Raw genomic sequence first — 25,749 nt, 5'->3', positions numbered from 1 at the left:
TTCAACTCCCTCCAAAGGTTTTCTATAGGGTTGAGATCTGGAGACTGGCTAGGCTACTCCAGGACCTTGAAATGCTTCTTACGAAGCCACTCCTTCGTTGCCCTGGCGGTGTGCTTTGGATCATTGTCATGTTGAAAGACCCAGCCACGTTTCATCTTCAATGCCCTTGCTGATGGAAAGAGGTTTGCACTCAAAATCTCACGATACATGGCCCCATTCATTCTTTCATGTACCCGGATCAGTCGTCCTGGCCCCTTTCCAGAGAAACAGCCCCAAAGCATGATGTTTCCACCACCATGCTTTACAGTAGGTATGGTGTTTGATGGATGCAACTCAGTATTCTTTTTCCTCCAAACATGACAAGTTGTGTTTCGACCAAACAGTTCCAGTTTGGTTTCATCAGACCATAGGACATTCTCCCAAAACTCCTCTGGATCATCCAAATGCTCTCTAGCAAACTTCAGACGGTCCCGGACATGTACTGGCTTAAGCAGTGGGACACGTCTGGCACTGCAGGATCTGAGTCCATGGTGGCATAGTGTTTTACTTATGGTAGGCCTTGTTACATTGGTCCCAGCTCTCTGCAGTTCATTCACTAGGTCCCCCCGTGTGGTTCTGGGATTTTTGCTCACCGTTCTTGTGATCATTCTGACCCCACGGGGTGGGATTTTGCGTGGAGCCCCAGATCGAGGGAGATTATCAGTGGTCTTGTATGTCTTCCATTTTCTAATTATTGCTCCCACTGTTGATTTCTTCACTCCAAGCTGGTTGGCTATTGCAGATTCAGTCTTCCCAGCCTGGTGCAGGGCTACAATTTTGTTTCTGGTGTCCTTTGACAGCTCTTTGGTCTTCACCATAGTGGAGTTTGGAGTCAGACTGTTTGAGGGTGTGCACAGGTGTCTTTTTATACTGATAACAAGTTTAAACAGGTGCCATTACTACAGGTAATGAGTGGAGGAAAGAGGAGACTCTTAAAGAAGAAGTTACAGGTCTGTGAGAGCCAGAAATCTTGATTGTTTGTTTCTGACCAAATACTTATTCTCCACCATTATATGCAAATAAATTGTTAAAAAAACAGACAATGTGATTTTCTGGATTTTTTTTTCTCAGTTTGTCTCCCTTAGTTGAGGTCTACCTATGATGTAAATTACAGACGCCTCTCATCTTTTTAAGTGGTGGAACTTGCACTATTGCTGACTGACTAAATACTTTTTTGCCCCACTGTATACAGCACTATAGAGCCGGTGGTGGTGATATACAGCACTATAGAGCCGGTGGTGGTGATACACAGCACTATAGAGCCGGGGGTGGTGATATATACAGCACTATAGAGCCGGTGGTGGTGACATATACAGCACTATAGAGCCGGTGGTGGTGATATATACAGCACTATAGAGCCGGTGGTGGTGACATATACAGCACTATAGAGCCGGAGGTGGTGACATATACAGCACTATAGAGCCGGTGGTGGTGACATATACAGCACTATAGAGCCGGTGGTGGTGACATATACAGCACTATAGAGCCGGTGGTGGCGATATATACAGCACTATAGAGCCGGTGGTGGTGATATATACAGCACTATAGAGCCGGTGGTGGTGATACACAGCACTATAGAGCTGGGGGTGGTGAAATATACAGCACTATAGAGCCGGTGGTGGTGACATATACAGCACTATAGAGCCAGTGGTGGTGACATATACAGCACTATAGAGCCGGTGGTGGTGACATAAACAGCACTATAGAGCCGGTGGTGGTGACATATACAGCACTATAGAGCCGGTGGTGGTGACATATACAGCACTATAGAGCCGGTGGTGGTGACATATACAGCACTATAGAGCCGGTGGTGGCGATATATACAGCACTATAGAGCCGGTGGTGGTGATATATACAGCACTATAGAGCCGGTGGTGGTGACATATACAGCACTATAGAGCCGTTGGTGGCGATATATACAGCACTATAGAGCCCGTGGTGGTGATATATACAGCACTATAGAGCCGGTGGTGGTGATACACAGCACTATAGAGCCGGGGGTGGTGATATATACAGCACTATAGAGCCGGTGGTGGTGACATATACAGCACTATAGAGCCGGTGGTGGTGACATATACAGCACTATAGAGCCGGTGGTGGTGACATATACAGCACTATAGAGCCGGTGGTGGTGACATATACAGCACTATAGAGCCGGTGGTGGTGACATATACAGCACTATAGAGCCGGTGGTGGTGACATATACAGCACTATAGAGCCGGTGGTGGCGATATATACAGCACTATAGAGCCGGTGGTGGTGATATATACAGCACTATAGAGCCGGTGGTGGTGATACACAGCACTATAGAGCCGGGGGTGGTGATATATACAGCACTATAGAGCCGGTGGTGGTGACATATACAGCACTATAGAGCCGGTGGTGGTGACATATACAGCACTATAGAGCCGGTGGTGGTGACATATACAGCACTATAGAGCCGGTGGTGGTGACATATACAGCACTATAGAGCCGGTGGTGGTGACATATACAGCACTATAGAGCCGGTGGTGGTGACATATACAGCACTATAGAGCCGGTGGTGGCGATATATACAGCACTATAGAGCCGGTGGTGGTGATATATACAGCACTATAGAGCCGGTGGTGGTGATACACAGCACTATAGAGCCGGGGGTGGTGATATATACAGCACTATAGAGCCGGTGGTGGTGATACACAGCACTATAGAGCCGGTGGTGGTGATATACACAGCACTATAGAGCCGGTGGTGGTGACATATACAGCACTATAGAGCCGGTGGTGGTGACATATACAGCACTATAGAGCCGGTGGTGGTGACATATACAGCACTATAGAGCCGGTGGTGGTGACATATACAGCACTATAGAGCCGGTGGTGGCGATATATACAGCACTATAGAGCCGGTGGTGGTGATATATACAGCACTATAGAGCCGGTGGTGGTGATACACAGCACTATAGAGCCGGGGGTGGTGATATATACAGCACTATAGAGCCGGTGGTGGTGACATATACAGCACTATAGAGCCGGTGGTGGTGACATATACAGCACTATAGAGTCGGTGGTGGTGACATATACAGCACTATAGAGCCGGTGGTGGTGACATATACAGCACTATAGAGCCGGTGGTGGTGACATATACAGCACTATAGAGCCGGTGGTGGTGACATATACAGCACTATAGAGCCGGTGGTGGCGATATATACAGCACTATAGAGCCGGTGGTGGTGATATATACAGCACTATAGAGCCGGTGGTGGTGATACACAGCACTATAGAGCCGGGGGTGGTGATATATACAGCACTATAGAGCCGGTGGTGGTGATACACAGCACTATAGAGCCGGTGGTGGTGATATACACAGCACTATAGAGACGGTGGTGGTGACATATACAGCACTATAGAGCCGGTGGTGGTGATATACAGCACTATAGTGCCGGTGGTGGTGATATACAGCACTATAGAGACGGTGGTGGTGACATATACAGCACTATAGAGCCGGTGGTGGTGATATATACAGCACTATAGAGCCGGTGGTGGTGACATATACAGCACTATAGAGCCGGTGGTGGTGATATATACAGCACTATAGAGCCGGTGGTGGTGACATATACAGCACTATAGAGACGGTGGTGGTGATATACACAGCACTATAGAGCCGGTGGTGGTGATATACAGCACTATAGAGCCGGTGGTGGTGACATATACAGCACTATAGAGACGGTGGTGGTGATATACAGCACTATAGAGCCGGTGGTAGTGATACACAGCACTATAGAGCCGGTGGTGGTGATATACAGCACTATAGAGCCGGTGGTGGTGATACACAGCACTATAGAGCCGGTGGTGGTGACATATACAGCACTATAGAGCCGGTGGTGGTGACATATACAGCACTATAGAGCCGGTGGTAGTGATATACACAGCACTATAGAGCTGGTGGTGGTGATATACAGCACTATAGAGCCGGTGGTGGTGATATACAGCACTATAGAGCCGGTGGTGGTGATATACAGCACTATAGAGCCGGTGGTGGTGATATACAGCACTATAGAGCCGGTGGTGGTGATATACAGCACTATAGAGACGGTGGTGGTGATATACAGCACTATAGAGCCGGTGGTGGTGACATATACAGCACTATAGAGCCGGTGGTGGTGACATATACAGCACTATAGAGCCGGTGGTGGCGATATATACAGCACTATAGAGCCGGTGGTGGTGATATATACAGCACTATAGAGCCGGTGGTGGTGATACACAGCACTATAGAGCCGGGGGTGGTGATATATACAGCACTATAGAGCCGGTGGTGGTGATACACAGCACTATAGAGCCGGTGGTGGTGATATACACAGCACTATAGAGCTGGTGGTGGTGACATATACAGCACTATAGAGCCGGTGGTGGTGACATATACAGCACTATAGAGCCGGTGGTGGTGACATATACAGCACTATAGAGCCGGTGGTGGTGACATATACAGCACTATAGAGCCGGTGGTGGCGATATATACAGCACTATAGAGCCGGTGGTGGTGATATATACAGCACTATAGAGCCGGTGGTGGTGATACACAGCACTATAGAGCCGGGGGTGGTGATATATACAGCACTATAGAGCCGGTGGTGGTGACATATACAGCACTATAGAGCCGGTGGTGGTGACATATACAGCACTATAGAGTCGGTGGTGGTGACATATACAGCACTATAGAGCCGGTGGTGGTGACATATACAGCACTATAGAGCCGGTGGTGGTGACATATACAGCACTATAGAGCCGGTGGTGGTGACATATACAGCACTATAGAGCCGGTGGTGGCGATATATACAGCACTATAGAGCCGGTGGTGGTGATATATACAGCACTATAGAGCCGGTGGTGGTGATACACAGCACTATAGAGCCGGGGGTGGTGATATATACAGCACTATAGAGCCGGTGGTGGTGATACACAGCACTATAGAGCCGGGGGTGGTGATATATACAGCACTATAGAGCCGGTGGTGGTGATACACAGCACTATAGAGCCGGTGGTGGTGATATACACAGCACTATAGAGACGGTGGTGGTGACATATACAGCACTATAGAGCCGGTGGTGGTGATATACAGCACTATAGTGCCGGTGGTGGTGATATACAGCACTATAGAGACGGTGGTGGTGACATATACAGCACTATAGAGCCGGTGGTGGTGACATATACAGCACTATAGAGCCGGTGGTGGCGATATATACAGCACTATAGAGCCAGTGGTGGTGATATATACAGCACTATAGAGCCGGTGGTGGTGATACACAGCACTATAGAGCCGGGGGTGGTGATATATACAGCACTATAGAGCCGGTGGTGGTGACATATACAGCACTATAGAGCCGGTGGTGGTGACATATACAGCACTATAGAGCCGGTGGTGGTGACATATACAGCACTATAGAGCCGGTGGTGGTGACATATACAGCACTATAGAGCCGGTGGTGGTGACATATACAGCACTATAGAGCCGGTGGTGGTGACATATACAGCACTATAGAGCCGGTGGTGGCGATATATACAGCACTATAGAGCCGGTGGTGGTGATATATACAGCACTATAGAGCCGGTGGTGGTGATACACAGCACTATAGAGCCGGGGGTGGTGATATATACAGCACTATAGAGCCGGTGGTGGTGATACACAGCACTATAGAGCCGGTGGTGGTGATATACACAGCACTATAGAGCCGGTGGTGGTGACATATACAGCACTATAGAGCCGGTGGTGGTGACATATACAGCACTATAGAGCCGGTGGTGGTGACATATACAGCACTATAGAGCCGGTGGTGGTGACATATACAGCACTATAGAGCCGGTGGTGGCGATATATACAGCACTATAGAGCCGGTGGTGGTGATATATACAGCACTATAGAGCCGGTGGTGGTGATACACAGCACTATAGAGCCGGGGGTGGTGATATATACAGCACTATAGAGCCGGTGGTGGTGACATATACAGCACTATAGAGCCGGTGGTGGTGACATATACAGCACTATAGAGTCGGTGGTGGTGACATATACAGCACTATAGAGCCGGTGGTGGTGACATATACAGCACTATAGAGCCGGTGGTGGTGACATATACAGCACTATAGAGCCGGTGGTGGTGACATATACAGCACTATAGAGCCGGTGGTGGCGATATATACAGCACTATAGAGCCGGTGGTGGTGATATATACAGCACTATAGAGCCGGTGGTGGTGATACACAGCACTATAGAGCCGGGGGTGGTGATATATACAGCACTATAGAGCCGGTGGTGGTGATACACAGCACTATAGAGCCGGTGGTGGTGATATACACAGCACTATAGAGACGGTGGTGGTGACATATACAGCACTATAGAGCCGGTGGTGGTGATATACAGCACTATAGTGCCGGTGGTGGTGATATACAGCACTATAGAGACGGTGGTGGTGACATATACAGCACTATAGAGCCGGTGGTGGTGATATATACAGCACTATAGAGCCGGTGGTGGTGACATATACAGCACTATAGAGCCGGTGGTGGTGATATATACAGCACTATAGAGCCGGTGGTGGTGACATATACAGCACTATAGAGACGGTGGTGGTGATATACACAGCACTATAGAGCCGGTGGTGGTGATATACAGCACTATAGAGCCGGTGGTGGTGACATATACAGCACTATAGAGACGGTGGTGGTGATATACAGCACTATAGAGCCGGTGGTAGTGATACACAGCACTATAGAGCCGGTGGTGGTGATATACAGCACTATAGAGCCGGTGGTGGTGATACACAGCACTATAGAGCCGGTGGTGGTGACATATACAGCACTATAGAGCCGGTGGTGGTGACATATACAGCACTATAGAGCCGGTGGTAGTGATATACACAGCACTATAGAGCTGGTGGTGGTGATATACAGCACTATAGAGCCGGTGGTGGTGATATACAGCACTATAGAGCCGGTGGTGGTGATATACAGCACTATAGAGCCGGTGGTGGTGATATACAGCACTATAGAGCCGGTGGTGGTGATATACAGCACTATAGAGACGGTGGTGGTGATATACAGCACTATAGAGCCGGTGGTGGTGACATATACAGCACTATAGAGCCGGTGGTGGTGACATATACAGCACTATAGAGCCGGTGGTGGCGATATATACAGCACTATAGAGCCGGTGGTGGTGATATATACAGCACTATAGAGCCGGTGGTGGTGATACACAGCACTATAGAGCCGGGGGTGGTGATATATACAGCACTATAGAGCCGGTGGTGGTGATACACAGCACTATAGAGCCGGTGGTGGTGATATACACAGCACTATAGAGCTGGTGGTGGTGACATATACAGCACTATAGAGCCGGTGGTGGTGACATATACAGCACTATAGAGCCGGTGGTGGTGACATATACAGCACTATAGAGCCGGTGGTGGTGACATATACAGCACTATAGAGCCGGTGGTGGCGATATATACAGCACTATAGAGCCGGTGGTGGTGATATATACAGCACTATAGAGCCGGTGGTGGTGATACACAGCACTATAGAGCCGGGGGTGGTGATATATACAGCACTATAGAGCCGGTGGTGGTGACATATACAGCACTATAGAGCCGGTGGTGGTGACATATACAGCACTATAGAGTCGGTGGTGGTGACATATACAGCACTATAGAGCCGGTGGTGGTGACATATACAGCACTATAGAGCCGGTGGTGGTGACATATACAGCACTATAGAGCCGGTGGTGGTGACATATACAGCACTATAGAGCCGGTGGTGGCGATATATACAGCACTATAGAGCCGGTGGTGGTGATATATACAGCACTATAGAGCCGGTGGTGGTGATACACAGCACTATAGAGCCGGGGGTGGTGATATATACAGCACTATAGAGCCGGTGGTGGTGATACACAGCACTATAGAGCCGGGGGTGGTGATATATACAGCACTATAGAGCCGGTGGTGGTGATACACAGCACTATAGAGCCGGTGGTGGTGATATACACAGCACTATAGAGACGGTGGTGGTGACATATACAGCACTATAGAGCCGGTGGTGGTGATATACAGCACTATAGTGCCGGTGGTGGTGATATACAGCACTATAGAGACGGTGGTGGTGACATATACAGCACTATAGAGCCGGTGGTGGTGATATATACAGCACTATAGAGCCGGTGGTGGTGACATATACAGCACTATAGAGCCGGTGGTGGTGATATATACAGCACTATAGAGCCGGTGGTGGTGACATATACAGCACTATAGAGACGGTGGTGGTGATATACACAGCACTATAGAGCCGGTGGTGGTGATATACAGCACTATAGAGCCGGTGGTGGTGACATATACAGCACTATAGAGACGGTGGTGGTGATATACAGCACTATAGAGCCGGTGGTAGTGATACACAGCACTATAGAGCCGGTGGTGGTGATATACAGCACTATAGAGCCGGTGGTGGCGATATATACAGCACTATAGAGCCGGTGGTGGTGATATATACAGCACTATAGAGCCGGTGGTGGTGATACACAGCACTATAGAGCCGGGGGTGGTGATATATACAGCACTATAGAGCCGGTGGTGGTGACATATACAGCACTATAGAGCCGGTGGTGGTGACATATACAGCACTATAGAGCCGGTGGTAGTGATATACACAGCACTATAGAGCTGGTGGTGGTGATATACAGCACTATAGAGCCGGTGGTGGTGATATACAGCACTATAGAGCCGGTGGTGGTGATATACAGCACTATAGAGCCGGTGGTGGTGATATACAGCACTATAGAGACGGTGGTGGTGATATACAGCACTATAGAGCCGGTGGTGGTGATATACAGCACTATAGAGACGGTGGTGGTGATATACAGCACTATAGAGCCGGTGGTGGTGACATATACAGCACTATAGAGCCGGTGGTGGTGAATAAACACCGGGTTCTGTCACGTCATTAAACTGAGTCTCCACTGCAGAGAATTGGCTGGTAAGGATGCCGTGCCCTTGTCAAACATGGCTGCCGACGCAATGACGCCACCAGCAGCAGCCGCGTTTCAGCAATATTTCCTGCAGACCGATTTTGCCCGGCATGCAGTGGGGCGGCGCCTGGCTCTCGGCAACATGGCTACCCCCATGCACCGGCTGATCGCTCGGCGGCAGGCGTAAGTGAGATTTCGGGGTGGGGGAGGAGTGTGAGGAACGGGATAGTTGGTCGTTGCGTCATTTTGGGCGGGAAGTGTTCCTGGCCAGCTGGAAGTAAAGATGGCGAGTGCAGGAGGAGGAGGGGGCTGAGCCCGGATTTATGTGCACGTACATTAGGAGAGGTGTGGGGCCGCACAGGGCGGTGTCCCGGGCCGGTCCCTCACTAGTATCCGCCGCAGGGAGCAGCAGCTTGGAGACGATACAGTTTATTTCTTCCAGACGCCATAACTTTTACCTCAGTGAAGCCAGATAGGGGTGTGTGGTTGTTGTTGTTCTCTTCTTTAACTCTCCGTGCCAGTGTAGACAAGTGGTTCCCTCTCCATTGGCAGGCGCTGAGTGTTAGCTCTGTGTTGCCCGATACATGAAGATGCTTATGTCTCACGTTTTTTTCTCCTATTTTGAAGTACCACAAAAATGTTGTTAGTTACCGTTCTTGTCAGTAGTCCTGGCCCGCTCTCGCAACGGTAATGTGGCACGGCGATGCCTGCCAGCACACACCGCCACATTTACCGCATTGTCATGGTGGTCGCTGGCTGGAGTCACCTCACTGCTGTTGTACGTTGTGTCACATTCATTAGATTGTGTGTCTCCCAATGAGTTAGGCTACTTTCACACTGGCGTTTTTTGCCAGACGTCGCAATGCGTCGTTTATGGCAAAAAACGCATCCAGCAAAGTTGTTTGCAGGATGCGTTTTTGCCCCATAGATTAACATTTGCGACGCTTTGCCACACGTGTTGTGGCGAACCACCGGGAGCAAAAAACGTTACATGTAACGTTTTTTGCTCCTGACGGACCGCTTTTTCTGACCGCGCATGCTCGGCCGTTACTCCGCCCCCACCTCCCCGCACCTCACAATGGGGCAGCGGATGCGCCAGAGAAATGCATCCGCTGCACCCGTTGTGCAGTGCGTGAAACGCTAGCGTCGGAATCTGCCCGAAGCATTGTGACGGGGAGATTCCGACGCTAGTGTGAAAGTAGCCTTAGGTGCATTTCACACTGGGAGAGGGTTGTCACACCGTGCGATAGGAAGTGACCGGTCACACGCACCACTGGCCCCAGTCATGTAACTAATTAGCAGTGGGTGACACAGGTCTCCCATTCTGGCATTTGGTGGGGCATCCATGCCCGTCTACCAACCTCACTAATCCCATGGAAAGGTGACAGCGTGTAATCCCAAATACAAAACTACTTTCGTAAATGGAAAATTCTATAACTTTGGAATAACAAAAAAAAAATGGCATACTCAGGAGCATTGGGAAGGAAAAAAGAGGAAAAACTGGCTACTAGTCTACTTTAACCTATAATGTTAAATATAGCGTACATGTACCTTGGAAGGTGGGGTTTGCAATATATATATCTCTAGATGGTGGCCCGATTCTAACGCATCGGGTATTCTAGAATATGCATGTCCAAGTAGTATATTGCCCAGCCACGTAGTATATTGCACAGCGACGGAGTATACAGCACAGAGCCACGTAGTATAGAGACTTAAAACAAAAAATAAACATATACTCACCTTCCGAAGGCCGTTTGAAGTCCTGCTATACTCACCATCCGCCGCCTTTCCCACTCCTTGGGACGCTCCCGGGATCGCTCCATTGAAGCGTCAGCTTCCGGTCCCAGGGCTGGTATGAGCAGGACCTGTGATGATGTCGCGGTCACATGACCGTGACGTCACGGCAGGTCCTTGTCGCACACCAGCCCTGGGACCGGAAGCTGCCGCTTGCAATGGAGCGATCCCAGGAGCGTCACGAGGAGCAGGAAAGGCGGCGGATGGTGAGTATAGCAGGTTTTTTGTTTTTTTTTAAAGTTATTTTTAACATGACATTTTTACTATTGATGCTGCCTAGGCAGCATCAATAGTAAATAGTTGGGGACACACAGGGTTAATAGCAGCGGTAATGGAGTGCGTTACACCGCGGGCCGTTGCCATTAACCCTGTGTGAGCGGTGAGTGGAGGGGATTATGGAGCCGCAGCGGGCGCCGGGCAGTGAATGTAGGGGAGGGACTAATCGGACTGTGGCCGTTACTGATTGGTTGCGGCAGCCATGACAAGCAGCTGCTGAGACCAATCAGCGAATGAATAACCGTGACAGAAGGACAGAGAGACAGACGGAAGTGACCCTTAGACAATTATATAGTAGATTTTTAACCATCATTGCGCCAATTACACGGCGGCACAGCCACAGAAATGTGCATCTAGCAGGCCTGGCACCAATCATCTGTGGTCTTACCTGGCCATTGCTGCCTCTATATAGAACCGTGTTTCCAAACTCCAGTCCTCACAGCCGCCAACAGGACATGTTTTCAGGATTTCCTTAGTTACACCGTGACCGTCACCCCCACGTCACAGATCGGGGTGACTTTAGGCCAACATACGGCTATCACATGTGCAGGGGGGCTTATCTTAGTTATCCCTCCACTCCACAATGTGATAAAAAAACACACAAGGCTATTGACCTCTTAGTTTACAGCAGGGGCTTATTTTAGGTATCCCACTGCTCTTCAATATACCACGAACTGCAGGGATTTATGTATATCCCGCTTACAGTTCCACTTGAAATTTGCAGCTCTCTGGCACCACACTTACTCTCAGGTCAGATTAGGTTCTGCACCTAGAGTAATTAGTTGCCAGAAAGGCTGCCTGCTATGTACTGGCTATTGGGCACGCTGCAGCGAGGTGATTTAACTACTTCCACTCAGGCAGGAACAATAATTATAATTATCAATGCTGCAGTCGCTACAACGTCTCCCAACTACCCAGTACAAACGTATGCTGCCACCAGCTTCGATTAAACGGGTCCGAAGCTAACCCAAAACAGTAGCGTAATTCCCTTCAGAAGGCTCAGGCCATGTTCACACGTTCCTGATTTCCCTGCTGTTTTTTCTGCACTAAAAACCGCAGCTCTTGGCAGAAAACGCAGGTGCGTTTTTTGGTGCGTTTTTTGGTGTGTTTTTTTTATGCGGTTTTTAGTGCGTTTTTTATGCAGTTTTCTCTGCAGAGTCTGTGTGTTTTCTAGGAGGTTTTTTTAGGGTTAAAATGGCTGAAAATACCCTACCGCTAACCCTACCCCTAGTTCTAACTGTAGTGGGGGGAGAAAAAAAAATTCTTTATTTTATTATTGTTACTACCTATGGGGGTGATAAAGGGGGGGGGGGGGTCATTTACCTTTTTTTTTTTTTTTTATTTTGATCACTGTGAGGTTATCACATTGATCAAAATGTGCCTGGAACAAATCTGCCGGCCGGCAGATTCAGCGGGCGCACTGCGCATGCGCCCGCCATTTTGGAAGATGGCGGCGCCCAGGGAGAGGACGGCCGGACGGATACCGGGAGGCCCGGTAAGTATAAGGGGGGAAGATGAGGGCACGGGGGGGGGGGGGCGTCGGAGCACGGGGCGGTGGCATCGGAGCATGGGGGAGTGGGATTGGGGCACGGGGGGGCAGCCACACTCCGCCCACGCACTTCCTGCTGCAGCGGTTCTGCACCACAAACCGCAGAAAACCCGCAGATATTTTTTTCGTCTGCGGGTTTTACTGCGGGTTTGACCCTCACAATGGAGGTCAATGGGTGCAAAACCGCTGCAGTTCCGCAAAAAAAGTGACATGGTACTTCTTTTTTACCGCAGCTATTCAGCGCGGCTTTTTTAGTTAATTTCCGCATCATGTGCACAGTGGTTCCTGTTTTCCATAGGGTACGTTGTACTGTACCCTGCATGGAAAACAGCTGCGGACCCGCAGCGGCAAAATCGCGGCGGTTCCGCAGTTAAAAACGCACTGTGTTTTAAAACAGGAAGAACGAATCTAGTATTAAATAATATACCCCATCAAAGGTTTCAGGCTGTTTTTTTTTAAGGGTATGTGCACACGATGCAGATTTAGTGCAGAATTGGTACAGAACTGCAGCAAATTTTTCTGCTGCAGAAACGCTGCAGAACTGAACTGTGATTTACAGTACAATGTAAATCAATGTGAAAAAAAGCTGTGCACATGGTGCAGAAAAATCTGCGTAGAAACGCTTCAGATTTCAAAGAAGTGCACGTCACTTCTTTTGTGCAGTTCTGCAGCGTTTCTGCGCAGATTTTTCTGCACCATGTGCACAGCTTTTTTTTTCACATTGATTTACATTGTACTGCACAGAAACTGCACAGAAACTGCATCAAATATGCAGATTTAGTGCAGAAAATTCTGCACCACATTTCCTACGTGTGCACATAGCCTTAACAGTTATATAAAGATGTTACAATGTGAGACAATTGAAAATATGTACAAGGTAATTATAAAAACAACGGGTTAAATGAGAAATAACACTTACATGTGTTCAGAGCATTGCAGGCAACCAGGCTAGTTCCATATGTCCCAATGCATTAGGACTCTGGTTAGGAACAGTTCTTCAAGTCAGACTCACATAGGCTCCAGCAGACAGACTGACCGCAGGCTGGGTTGCCTGGCAGACTTATAGCTCATCCTGATGACATCACATAAATGGCTGGTTTTCCCAGACCCTCCTATCTCTTTAGTTTTAACTAAATTTAACCTAAATTTGCCTAATGCCTGTAACTCCGCTACAGAACATGTCATAGTCATAACAAACCCAGCATTCATCTCGTATTAAGATTGGCATTCTAATGAGATCAAATATGTCCTATTTGTGATGCATAATTACAGATAAATCTCTACTTTTTACCTGATGGAGTTAGAAGCTCATGTTTAGAGTGGCTGACAGATCCGCCGACGAATGATAACAATATGTATTTTTCCTTTTTCTAGCCTAAATCGTTGGCCCAATATCTTACAATAATGGAGCAAAGGACTTCTTGCATTTACGGAAAGGAATCAGACCGGTTTTAGCTAGCACAACTTTCCACTGCAGCTATGCCAGTCGTAAATACCTTTCTTCAATAAGTGCCTGAGTGAAAGGGAAGGGGGGGGGGGGTTAGCCCACAGCCTGGGCTGACAAGAGAAACTAAACTTATATGATATTTCATACAATATCGTGACACCTCCCCCTTTTGGTGTGCGCTATGGAGGCAGAACCCCTCGGTATGCCTCCATGTGCACCTCAGTAGGTTCACCCTGGCGGGACAGTCCATCTGCATTGCCATGCTCCCTGCCCGTTTTGTGTTCAATGGTGAAGTCAAACTGCAGAAGGGCAAGGCTCCAGCGTAGCAACCTGCCGTTGGTTCCACACATAGCGTTTAGCCAACGTAGAGGGTTGTGGTCAGTCACCACGGTGAAGGTGCGACCGTACAAGTAGGGCTGCAAGCGTTGCAGGGCCCAGACTATGGCCAGGCACTCCTTCTCGATGGTGGAGTAGGCCACTTCCCTCGGCAAAAGTTTCCGGCTCAGGTACAACACGGGGTGCTCTTGGTCCTCCGAGTCAACCTGGCTGAGTACAGCACCGAGGCCAAACTCGGTGGCATCAGTCTGTACTAAGAACGGTCGACTGCTGTCGACTGCTTGCAACACAGGGGCATTGCACAGTGCTGTTTTCAACGCCTGGAAGGCCCCCTCACAGCCGTCGGTCCAAGTTGACGATGTGGGGTAGCTTCTTCCTGGTGAGGTCCGTCAAGGGTTTTGCCAGGCTACTATAGTGCTGTACGAAGCGCCTATAGTACCTTGCAGTGCCCAGGAAGGACATCACCTGTTTCTTGGCCCTGGGAGTGGGCCAGTTCACGATCGCGCCCACTTGCTCTGGCTTTAGGGTGCCTCCGCCTACCTTTGGCTGTTATGCGCATGTCCTGTTTTTCGTGCACAGCCTTCTGGGATTTTGGCCTCTTAGCGCTTGCGCAGTACACTGTCCATGACGCCGGGTGGAATCTCCGGCGCTGCCATGCCCCGGCACAGCTGTTAGGTGCTCTACACATTATTTTGGACCATATATATCAGGTAACAACGTGGGTAGTACCACACCGACCTTGAGGAAGACGCCTTGAGCGTCGATACGCGTGGGTCTTGGCACCCACACAGCTTTACTGATCTGACATGACGTGCCTGCTGGCTTAGGATTGCCTCTATAGGTGTCGGCACTAGGGCTGGGCAAGAGATATTTGTGGATCGCTGAGGAGGACATAGTGGGGTAACTATTGTGTATTGAGAATCTTTTTCATTATACCCCCACTCGGCAGTAGTATATTTTTGGGACCACGTTTTTCTGTGGCCTATGAGTGAGAATCCAACTGCCCAGCACCTTGGATTATTTATCTTCATAATATGCACACGTGTATTGGGTGTGCTGTCGGTATCAGTTGTGACTTATGTAAAATGGCGATAAAGTGTGTATTAGATGTGTATAAGCTACTCTTAGTTATACTGTGGTGATCCCTATTTTTGTGCATACGCTTGTTCGTGTTTGCTGTTTCCGCCTACCCGGTGCCCCAGGTACTGTAGTGGACCTCCCTCATGCCCATCTGGCACTTTCCCGGCTTGATAGTCAGTCCTGCTCGGTGAATTCGCCTGAGCACCTCCTCGAGATGCTGCAGGTGTTCCTCCCAGGAGGGACTGAAGATGGCAATGTCATCCAAGTACGCCACTGCGTACTTCTCCAGTCCCTGAAGCAGAAGGTTGACCATCCGCTGGAAAGTGGCAGGGGCATTCTTCATGCCGAATGGCATGACCGTGGACTCGTACAGTCCAAAGGGTGTGATAAAGGCAGACTTCTCCTGTGCCTCGGGGCTCAGGGGAATCTGCCAGTATCCTCGACTCAGATCCATTATTGTCAGATATTTTGCGCCAGCTAACCTCTCAAGCAGCTCCTCGATGCGCGGCATTGGGTGCGCGTTAGAGGCTGTGATGGCATTGAGCCCCCTGTAGTCCACGCCGAACTGGGTTGTGCAGTCCTTTTTTGGTACGAAAACTACAGGTGAGGCCCACGCGTTCTTTGACCGTCGAATCACCCCCAGCTGTAACATCTCATCGATCTCCTGGCGCATAACCTGCTGCACCTGGTCAGAGATTCGATAAGGTGTTCGCCGTAGTGGGGCGTGATTCCCGGTGTCCACCTCGTGGACTGCTAACTCAGTCCTCCCAGGTTGGTTTTAGAACACGACCCGGAAGGGTTATAGGTCTGGTCATTCTGGACGCGCCGATACCAAATGTGTACTTGCTTTTTTTTTTTCCCATATTTATTGGTAATCTATATATATATTACACCATAAATAAACAACATAAACAAATTAATAAAAAAACATTCTCTATCATCATACCGCCAAACAAAATGTGGAATAAAACATATAAAATATATATATGTATATATATATATATATATATATATATGTATATATATATATATGTAACATACTTTTTTCTTTTTTTTACTTTATCCCACTATGGAAGTTTTACTTTCAGCAGTCTGATAGTAATTATAAAGCATAGCAATGCAAGAGCATTGCTATGCTTATAACCTGTCAGTGCTGCAGACTCAAGCTTGTTAGACCATGCCACCACGCGTAGTCGAACAAGCTTGCTAATGCCTGGTGACCTGAATGTCGTCATGACAATATCGGTTCACTATGGCAATGGTCGGCTCCTCGCTATGACGTTGTGGGAGCGCCGATCAAAGGGCAGAGAGGGTTCCCTCCTTTTGCTGGCTTCTAAATGCTGCAATTGATATCGATCGCAGGCGCATTTAGCGGATTAAACTGCCAGGAGCAGTGCTGGCACTGCTCGTAGCAGTGAGTTCCCGCTGTCAGTTGTCATCAGCTGAACACCTGGTGGCCATCGCCCGCATGCAGCCTCCTGTTTATATACTTTATCAGTTGGGAAGTACTTCCCAAACATGTCGTATATATACTGCAAATGTCGGGAAGGGGTTAAAAAAAAAGTCTACCATTGAGGAAGTTTTTCCTTATCAAATAGAACCATGAACTTTTTCATATGGAAGCAAACGTATAGGGGTTATCCCACGAAAAAAGTAAATTTTAATTAATAGATCTTAGAATATATTGGAATATTATAATGTTACGTCAGAGCAGTAAAATGCATATGGCCCAATGGCCAGATATAAATATGTAGTAATAATAAAAAATAAAACATTGAATAATACAGATAATAAAGTATGAAGCAAACAAAAGTGACCCCATCACAGTATGATTCTCGAACAGTAATCCCAAACAGCCCTCCATACATAACAGCCACAAAAAGTGCTCCATAAAGAATAATGGACCCCCCCCATAGTCCTCTGTACAGTATAAAGGGGACCTGAATTGCCTTCCATACAGTAAAATGGCCCCACATGGTGCTCCATACAGTATAATGGGACCCACATGGTGCTCCATATAGTATAATGGGACCCACATGGTGCTCCATACAGTATAATGGGACCCACATGGTGCTCCATACAGTATGCCACCACTCAGTATAATGACTCTACATATTGATCCATACTGTATAATAGGCCTGACAAAATCCCTCTACCCATTCCCCAATTGCTCCTATCTCTTGCGCCTGCTGCGCTGAGATGTCAGACGCAGAGGGGATGGGAAATGGAGTGTCCACTGACGCTCCTTCCTCCATCATGGCTTTCAACTGTATGGGCATCTAGGATGCTGATACAGATGAAAGTGTGATGCTGGGCGGGAGACCCGACTGGCTTCATGGGCCAAATATACTCAGCGTGGGGGGGGACCCACGACATTCAGGCCAAAAAGTACTCACCGTGCAGTCCAGTGTCTGACATTTGTATTAGGGTATGTTCCCACGGTCAGTAAACGCTGCGGGTTGGACGCTGCCTACATCTGCAGTGTCCAACATGCGGCATCCAGATGTTACAGCATAGTGGATGGAATTTCAAGAAGTCCCATGCCCACTATGCGTGCACCAACGCCCGCGGCTTACCTGTGGAGACGGGCATGCAGCGTGTCTTTGTACCTAATAAAGTTTAAAATAATAATAAACAAACATACAGACACACGGATAAATTAGTGGGTGAGCAAAATGCAGGAATTACAGTTGATCCCCCAGTAATCAATAATGCACATGTTAAAGGATCAATTACAAGTGTAAGGCTGGGATCACACACCGCGAGATACGTCCGAGTCTCGCAGGTTAAAACCAAGGCACCGGCACTCCAGAGCGGTGTTATGGCTGGCAATCAGGCAACACAGCGTGCAGTAATCAGCGCACATACAGAGATCTGGCAATAACCAAAAACAATAGGACGAGCTCTGAGACGTGGAATCTCTGTAGACTGCAGTACCTATCTATCCTCACACAACTATAAGCAGCAGTGGATTGCGCCTATAACTACCTATGCAACTCGGCACTGCCTGAGGAGCTGACTAGCCTGAAGATAGAAATACAAGCCTGACTTACCTCAGAGAAATACCCCAAAGGAATAGGCAGCCCCCCACATATAATGACTGTTAGCAAGATGAAAAGACAAACGTAGGAATGAAATAGATTCAGCAAAGTGAGGCCCGATATTCTAGACAGAGCGAGGATAGCAAAGAGAACTATGCAGTCTACCAAAAACCCTAAAACGAAAACCACGCAAAGGGGCAAAAAGACTCACCGTGCCGAACTAACAGCACGGCGGTGCACCCCTTTGCTTCTCAGAGCTTCCAGCAAAAGTTAATAGCAAGCTGGACAGAAAAAACAGAAAACAAACTAGAAGCACTTATCTAGCAGAGCAGCAGGCCCAAGGAAAGATGCAGTAGCTCAGATCCAACACTGGAACATTGACAAGGAGCAAGGAAGACAGACTCAGGTGGAGCTAAATAGCAAGGCAGTCAACGAGCTCACCAAAACACCTGAGGGAGGAAGCCCAGAGACTGCAATACCACTTGTGACCACAGAAGTGAACTCAGCCACAGAATTCACAACAGTACCCCCCCCTTGAGGAGGGGTCACCGAACCCTCACCAGAACCCCCAGGCCGACCAGGATGAGCCACATGAAAGGCACGAACAAGATCTGGGGCATGGACATCAGAGGCAAAAACCCAGGAATTATCTTCCTGAGCATAACCCTTCCATTTGACCAGATACTGGAGTTTCCGTCTAGAGACACGAGAATCCAAAATCTTCTCCACAATATACTCCAATTCCCCCTCCACCAAAACAGGGGCAGGAGGCTCCACAGATGGAACCATAGGTGCCACGTATCTCCCCAACAACGACCTATGGAATACATTATGTATGGAAAAGGAGTCTGGGAGGGTCAGACGAAAAGACACCGGATTGAGAATCTCAGAAATCCTATACGGACCAATAAAACGAGGTTTAAATTTAGGAGAGGAAACCTTCATAGGTATATGACGAGAAGATAACCAAACCAGATCCCCAACACGAAGTCGGGGTCCCACACGGCGTCTGCGATTAGCGAAAAGCTGAGCCTTCTCCTGGGACAAGGTCAAATTGTCCACTACCTGAGTCCAGATCTGCTGCAACCTGTCCACCACATAATCCACACCAGGACAGTCCGAAGACTCAACCTGTCCTGAAGAGAAACGAGGATGGAACCCAGAATTGCAGAAAAATGGAGAGACCAAGGTAGCCGAGCTGGCCCGATTATTAAGGGCGAACTCAGCCAACGGCAAAAATGACACCCAATCATCCTGGTCAGCGGAAACAAAACATCTCAGATATGTTTCCAAGGTCTGATTGGTTCGTTCGGTCTGGCCATTAGTCTGAGGATGGAAGGCCGAGGAAAAAGATAGGTCAATGCCCATCCTACCACAAAAGGCTCGCCAGAACCTCGAGACAAACTGGGAACCTCTGTCAGAAACAATATTCTCAGGAATGCCATGTAAACGAACCACATGCTGGAAGAACAAAGGCACCAAATCAGAGGAGGAAGGCAATTTAACCAAGGGCACCAGATGGACCATTTTAGAAAAGCGATCACAGACCACCCAAATGACCGACATTTTTTGAGAAACGGGAAGGTCAGAGATGAAATCCATCGAAATATGTGTCCAAGGCCTCTTCGGGACCGGCAAGGGCAAAAGCAACCCACTGGCACGTGAACAGCAGGGCTTAGCCCTAGCACAAATTCCACAGGACTGCACAAAAGCACGCACATCCCGTGACAGAGATGGCCACCAGAAGGATCTAGCAACCAACTCCCTGGTACCAAAGATTCCTGGATGACCGGCCAGCACCGAACAATGAAGTTCAGAGATAACTTTACTAGTCCACCTATCAGGGACGAACAGTTTCTCGGCCGGACAACGATCAGGTTTATTAGCCTGAAATTTCTGCAACACTCTCCGCAAATCAGGGGAGATGGCAGACACAATGACTCCTTCCTTGAGGATACTCGCCGGCTCAGATAACCCCGGAGAGTCGGGCACAAAACTCCTAGACAGAGCATCCGCCTTCACATTTTTAGAGCCCGGAAGGTATGAAATCACAAAATCAAAACGAGCAAAAAATAACGACCAACGGGCCTGTCTAGGATTCAAGCGCTTGGCAGACTCAAGATAAGTAAGGTTCTTATGATCAGTCAAAACCACCACGCGATGCTTAGCACCCTCAAGCCAATGACGCCACTCCTCGAATGCCCACTTCATGGCCAGCAACTCTCGGTTGCCCACATCATAATTACGCTCAGCAGCAGAAAATTTCCTGGAAAAGAAAGCACATGGTTTGAACACTGAGCAACCAGAACCTCTCTGTGACAAAACCGCCCCTGCACCAATCTCAGAAGCATCAACCTCGACCTGGAACGGAAGAGAAACATCAGGTTGACACAACACAGGGGCACAGCAAAAACGACGCTTCAACTCCTGAAAAGCTTCCACGGCAGCAGAAGACCAATTAACCAAATCAGCACCCTTCTTGGTCAAATCGGTCAATGGTCTGGCAATGCTAGAAAAATTACAGATGAAGCGACGATAAAAATTAGCAAAGCCCAGGAATTTCTGCAGACTTTTTAGAGATGTCGGCTGAGTCCAATCCTGGATGGCCTGAACCTTAACCGGATCCATCTCGATAGTAGAAGGGGAAAAGATGAACCCCAAAAATGAAACTTTCTGCACACCGAAGAGACACTTTGATCCCTTCACGAACAAGGAATTAGCACGCAGTACCTGGAAAACCATTCTGACTTGCTTCACATGAGACTCCCAATCATCTGAGAAGATCAAAATGTCATCCAAGTAAACAATCAAGAATTTATCCAGATACTCACGGAAAATGTCATGCATAAAAGACTGAAAAACAGATGGAGCATTGGCAAGTCCGAACGGCATCACCAGATACTCAAAATGACCCTCGGGCGTATTAAATGCCGTTTTCCATTCATCTCCCTGCCTGATTCTCACCAGATTATACGCACCACGAAGATCAATCTTAGTAAACCAACTAGCCCCCTTAATCCGAGCAAACAAGTCAGAAATCAATGGCAAGGGATACTGAAACTTAACAGTGATCTTATTAAGAAGGCGGTAATCAATACACGGTCTTAGCGAACCATCCTTCTTGGCTACAAAAAAGAACCCTGCTCCCAATGGTGACGACGATGGGCGAATATGTCCCTTCTCCAGGGACTCCTTCACATAACTGCGCATAGCGGTGTGTTCAGGTACGGACAAATTAAATAAACGACCCTTAGGGAATTTACTACCAGGAATCAAATCGATAGCACAATCACAATTCCTATGCGGAGGTAGGGCATCAGACTTGGACTCTTCAAATACATCCTGAAAGTCCGACAAGAACTCTGGGATGTCAGAAGGAATGGATGACGAAATAGACAAAAATGGAACATCACCATGTACTCCCTGACAACCCCAGCTGGTTACCGACATAGAGTTCCAATCCAATACTGGATTATGGGTTTGTAGCCATGGCAACCCCAACACGACCACATCATGCAAATTATGCAGTACCAAAAAGCGAATAACTTCCTGATGTGCAGGAGCCATGCACATGGTCAGCTGGGCCCAGTACTGAGGCTTATTCTTGGCCAAAGGTGTAGCATCAATTCCTCTCAACGGAATAGGACACCGCAAAGGCTCCAAGAAAAATCCACAACGTTTAGCATAATCCAAATCCATCAGATTCAGGGCAGCGCCTGAATCCACAAACGCCATGACAGAATATGATGACAAAGAGCACATTAAGGTAATGGACAAAAGGAATTTGGACTGTACAGTACCAATAACGGCAGAGCTATCGAACCGCCTAGTGCGTTTAGGACAATTAGAAATAGCATGAGTAGAATCACCACAATAGAAACACAGTCTGTTCAGACGTCTGTGTTCTTGCCGTTCTACTTTAGTCATAGTCCTGTCGCACTGCATAGGCTCAGGCTTACTCTCAGACAATACCGCCAGATGGTGCACAGATTTACGCTCGCGCAAGCGACGACCGATCTGAATGGCCAAGGACATAGACTCATTCAAACCAGCAGGCATAGGAAATCCCACCATTACATCCTTAAGAGCTTCAGAGAGACCCTTTCTGAACAAAGCCGCTAGTGCAGATTCATTCCACAGAGTGAGTACTGACCATTTCCTAAATTTCTGACAATATACTTCTACATCATCCTGACCCTGGCATAAAGCCAGCAGATTTTTCTCAGCTTGATCCACTGAATTAGGCTCATCGTAAAGCAATCCCAGCGCCTGGAAAAATGCATCAACATTACTCAATGCAGAATCTCCTGGTGCAAGAGAAAACGCCCAGTCCTGTGGGTCGCCGCGCAAAAAAGAAATAATAATCAAAACCTGTTGAATAGGATTACCAGAAGAATGAGGTTTCAAGGCCAAAAATAGCTTACAATTATTTCTGAAGCTCAGGAACTTAGTTCTGTCACCAAAAAACAAATCAGGAATCGGAATTCTTGGTTCTAGCATCGATTTCTGATCAATAGTATCTTGAATCTTTTGTACATTTACAACGAGATTATCCATTGAGGAGCACAGAGCCTGAATATCCATGTCCACAGCTGTGTCCTGAAGCACTCTAATGTCTAGGGGAAAAAAAAGACTGAAGACAGAGCTAAGAAAAAAAAATGATGTCAGGATTTCTTTTTTCCCTCTATTGGAAATCATTGAATGGCTCCTTGTACTGTTATGGCTGGCAATCAGGCAACACAGCGTGCAGTAATCAGCGCACATACAGAGATCTGGCAATAACCAAAAACAATAGGACGAGCTCTGAGACGTGGAATCTCTGTAGACTGCAGTACCTATCTATCCTCACACAACTATAAGCAGCAGTGGATTGCGCCTATAACTACCTATGCAACTCGGCACTGCCTGAGGAGCTGACTAGCCTGAAGATAGAAATACAAGCCTGACTTACCTCAGAGAAATACCCCAAAGGAATAGGCAGCCCCCCACATATAATGACTGTTAGCAAGATGAAAAGACAAACGTAGGAATGAAATAGATTCAGCAAAGTGAGGCCCGATATTCTAGACAGAGCGAGGATAGCAAAGAGAACTATGCAGTCTACCAAAAACCCTAAAACGAAAACCACGCAAAGGGGCAAAAAGACTCACCGTGCCGAACTAACAGCACGGCGGTGCACCCCTTTGCTTCTCAGAGCTTCCAGCAAAAGTTAATAGCAAGCTGGACAGAAAAAACAGAAAACAAACTAGAAGCACTTATCTAGCAGAGCAGCAGGCCCAAGGAAAGATGCAGTAGCTCAGATCCAACACTGGAACATTGACAAGGAGCAAGGAAGACAGACTCAGGTGGAGCTAAATAGCAAGGCAGTCAACGAGCTCACCAAAACACCTGAGGGAGGAAGCCCAGAGACTGCAATACCACTTGTGACCACAGAAGTGAACTCAGCCACAGAATTCACAACAGAGCGGAGCGTGCGGCCGCATAGCAATACATGGAGCCACACGCTCCGCTCCGGAGTGCCGGTGCCAGACCTTGGTTTTAACCTGCGAGATTCGGCCGTATCTCGCTGTAGTGTGACTCCAGCATTTTATACTTGCGGATTTTCCGTATCTACTGTAATGCAAGCGTATGGTAAATATCCGCATATAACTGGGTATACACAAGAGTATGCGGATTTGAAACGCGCACCGCAGGTTAGGTTACGCTGAGTAAATGAAAAATCACAGTGGGCATAGGATTTTCATAAATCCCATCCGCTTTGCTGAGACTGTAAGGCCGAGTGCCCATGATCGGGAACTAGCAGTGCTTTGGATGCAGCATATGTTCGCTGCGTTCAAAGCGCTGCCGTCTAGCGAACGCTAAATCCGCTTGTATTCACTGAACCTTGTGGATTTACTGCATCCGATATATTCTATTGATGTAATTTGACAAGCTGCAGTCTGGAAAAACGCGCCACATGTGAGTCTCCACGGGCGTCTGTGGATGCATAGTGGACATCGGATATCTTGAAATTCCGTTCATTATGCTGTAACAGCTAGCCGCTGTAGGTTTGATGCTGCATAAGTACACAGCATCAAATCCGCAGGAACTCCAGATTGTGGGCACATACCCTAAGACGCTGCTTTTTATCTGTGGTGAATATACACAGCATCAAAAACTTATCGCAGGCACACAGTGTTGATCGGTAAATATTTTGTGGTCAGTCCGGACCCTAAAAGTTGTTGCCAGGCTTATTAATTTGTAGTCTCAACCCAAGTGTTTTTCTTGCTGCAAAATGACTGACCTTCCACATCATGCCCCTAATTACATCTACTATACTAAGGTGTTACTAGTAGCTTTTTAAAAGGATTGTCCAATGCTGCTCACTTCTGAATAAGAATGTGAGCAGTGCCAACTGTCACATCTACACCTACCTGCCGAGACATGCACATTCGGCAAGTGTCGTGCATGTGTCATATTCTAATAATACACTGATTCCGATATGATGCGGTGTGAGAAGCGCCAGACAAACCCTTTATCCATGTGATAGTTAGATGGAATGTCACTGGAGCAGAAATGAACCATTACATCAACAGTTTTGTCACACGTGACCACATTTGGAATGGGATATTTTAAAAGTAGGTGAATTGCAAAATGACTGCTTCTTACATGTTAGAATTACTGGTATCAACATATTTTTAACATGCAAAGCTTATCTTGTTAGTGAAAATCAGCTCTCAATTTTGAACTATTGTGGTAAAAAAAAGTTGATGGGATTGGTTGCTATGGGCAATACAGACAGGGTTTCTTTAGACATTTTACATAAAATCTATTAAAAAGGAGCATATTTTAGTTTCCCTATAGAATTTAATATTTGCGACTGTGATAGCTTACATGATGCAATACTTCTGATACAATGTAGTATTGTATGGTCAATTGTTTTCAGGACCAAATAGGCCCTTGTACATGACAGACGTGAGAGCTCACATTAGGCTCACAGCTGCTGTGACTACCCGTCTTCAATCCCTTTCCCCAAACACCAAATTATTCAGTTTTTTTCTTGTTTTTTTGTTTCTACAGCTTCTATGCAGCAATATGAGCTATAAAAATGGTCAGACACTTTGAATTTATGCTTTTTGTTAAATTGCTTAATGAGAATAGAAAAATATTTAGAATGGAGAGTCCTCAATGGTTGATACCTTTTAATGGCT

At 47.6% G+C, this 25,749-nt stretch overlaps 1 protein-coding gene across 2 annotated transcripts in view; it reads left to right on the top strand.

Moving 5' to 3' along the window:
- Nucleotides 1-9,049: 9,049 nt before the first annotated feature.
- ZCCHC10 (zinc finger CCHC-type containing 10) overlaps nucleotides 9,050-25,749 on the top strand; it is a 46,086-nt gene continuing 29,386 nt past the window's right edge. The window contains exon 1 of one of the 2 annotated variants that reach the window (XM_069764023.1): nucleotides 9,050-9,219. In XM_069764023.1, the coding sequence (XP_069620124.1) occupies nucleotides 9,071-9,219 (149 nt within the window). In that variant the 5' untranslated portion in view covers nucleotides 9,050-9,070. Of the gene's footprint in view, nucleotides 9,220-9,377; nucleotides 9,515-25,749 lie in introns of those variants that run through there. The other variant, XM_069764024.1, reaches the window with a different exon arrangement.

Source organism: Ranitomeya imitator, chromosome 4 (assembly GCF_032444005.1).
Source record: "Ranitomeya imitator isolate aRanImi1 chromosome 4, aRanImi1.pri, whole genome shotgun sequence".
Lineage (NCBI taxonomy): Eukaryota > Metazoa > Chordata > Amphibia > Anura > Dendrobatidae > Ranitomeya > Ranitomeya imitator.
The sequence above is the reverse complement of the archived record's forward strand: the minus strand, read 5'-3'. Positions and strand labels throughout refer to the sequence as shown.